Source organism: Camelina sativa, chromosome 1, assembly GCF_000633955.1.
Source record: "Camelina sativa cultivar DH55 chromosome 1, Cs, whole genome shotgun sequence".
Lineage (NCBI taxonomy): Eukaryota > Viridiplantae > Streptophyta > Magnoliopsida > Brassicales > Brassicaceae > Camelina > Camelina sativa.
In genome coordinates, this window is record NC_025685.1 from 10,564,839 (window position 1) to 10,565,590 (window position 752).

At 36.8% G+C, this 752-nt stretch overlaps 1 protein-coding gene across 1 annotated transcript; it reads right to left on the reverse strand.

Moving 5' to 3' along the window:
- LOC109125589 lies at positions 1-752 on the reverse strand. Its single transcript, XM_019227526.1, has 3 exons — positions 638-752; positions 366-549; positions 1-220 (listed from the first exon to the last, which is right to left on the reverse strand). Exons 1-3 carry the CDS (start codon positions 750-752, stop codon positions 1-3), a joined length of 519 nt encoding a protein of 172 aa, XP_019083071.1.

Genomic DNA, 752 nt, shown 5'->3' on the forward strand with positions numbered 1-752 from the left:
TTAATTACGTTCCACTGTGACGTGATCGTGCCCAAATGGGTCTAGAAGTCGTAGTTGAGCTTGTGCAAAAACCTTCTCATCTTCTCTTAGTGTTTCATTGTCAGCCAAAATCAGATAAATGGATACCCTTTCGTCATCTACTTTTGCACTTTCGCCATCTGTTTTTGCACTTTCGCCATCTGTTTTTGCACTTTCGCCATTGGGATACAAACTTAAAGACCTAGTTATCAATAAATTCGCACATGTTAACATTCAACTAAACGCGTGAATGCACACATACATATTTCCTTCCTCCCACTGGTAAAATGCTTGATGTGTAAACAAGTTCTTTCAGCTCAGAGAAATTCTTAAGAATCCAATGGAACTTAGGACAAGGGAATTTTTCATTAAAAGATAGGATATCCCCATTGGCAGGGGTTGGAGAAACAATGATATCAACACCAAACTCGCATTGATCTCCTTCAAAGACATATCCATTATTGAATGTATCAAGCGGTAGCACTTGCGGCAAACCCCACACCGTTTTAAGTGTATTGAACCGCTTTGATTCTGGATATTTACATATACACATATTAATGACTAAAATATCTAGAAAACAAACAAATATATATGTAGTTTAAGACATTTAGATACGTACCTTGAATAGTAATGTATTTGTTTACGTTTTTGTTGAAGACGAAAAACCGAACATTTTCAAACACCTCAGTTTGGGGTTTGGACATGAGGCTTGTGCTATCTATTTCCACATACAT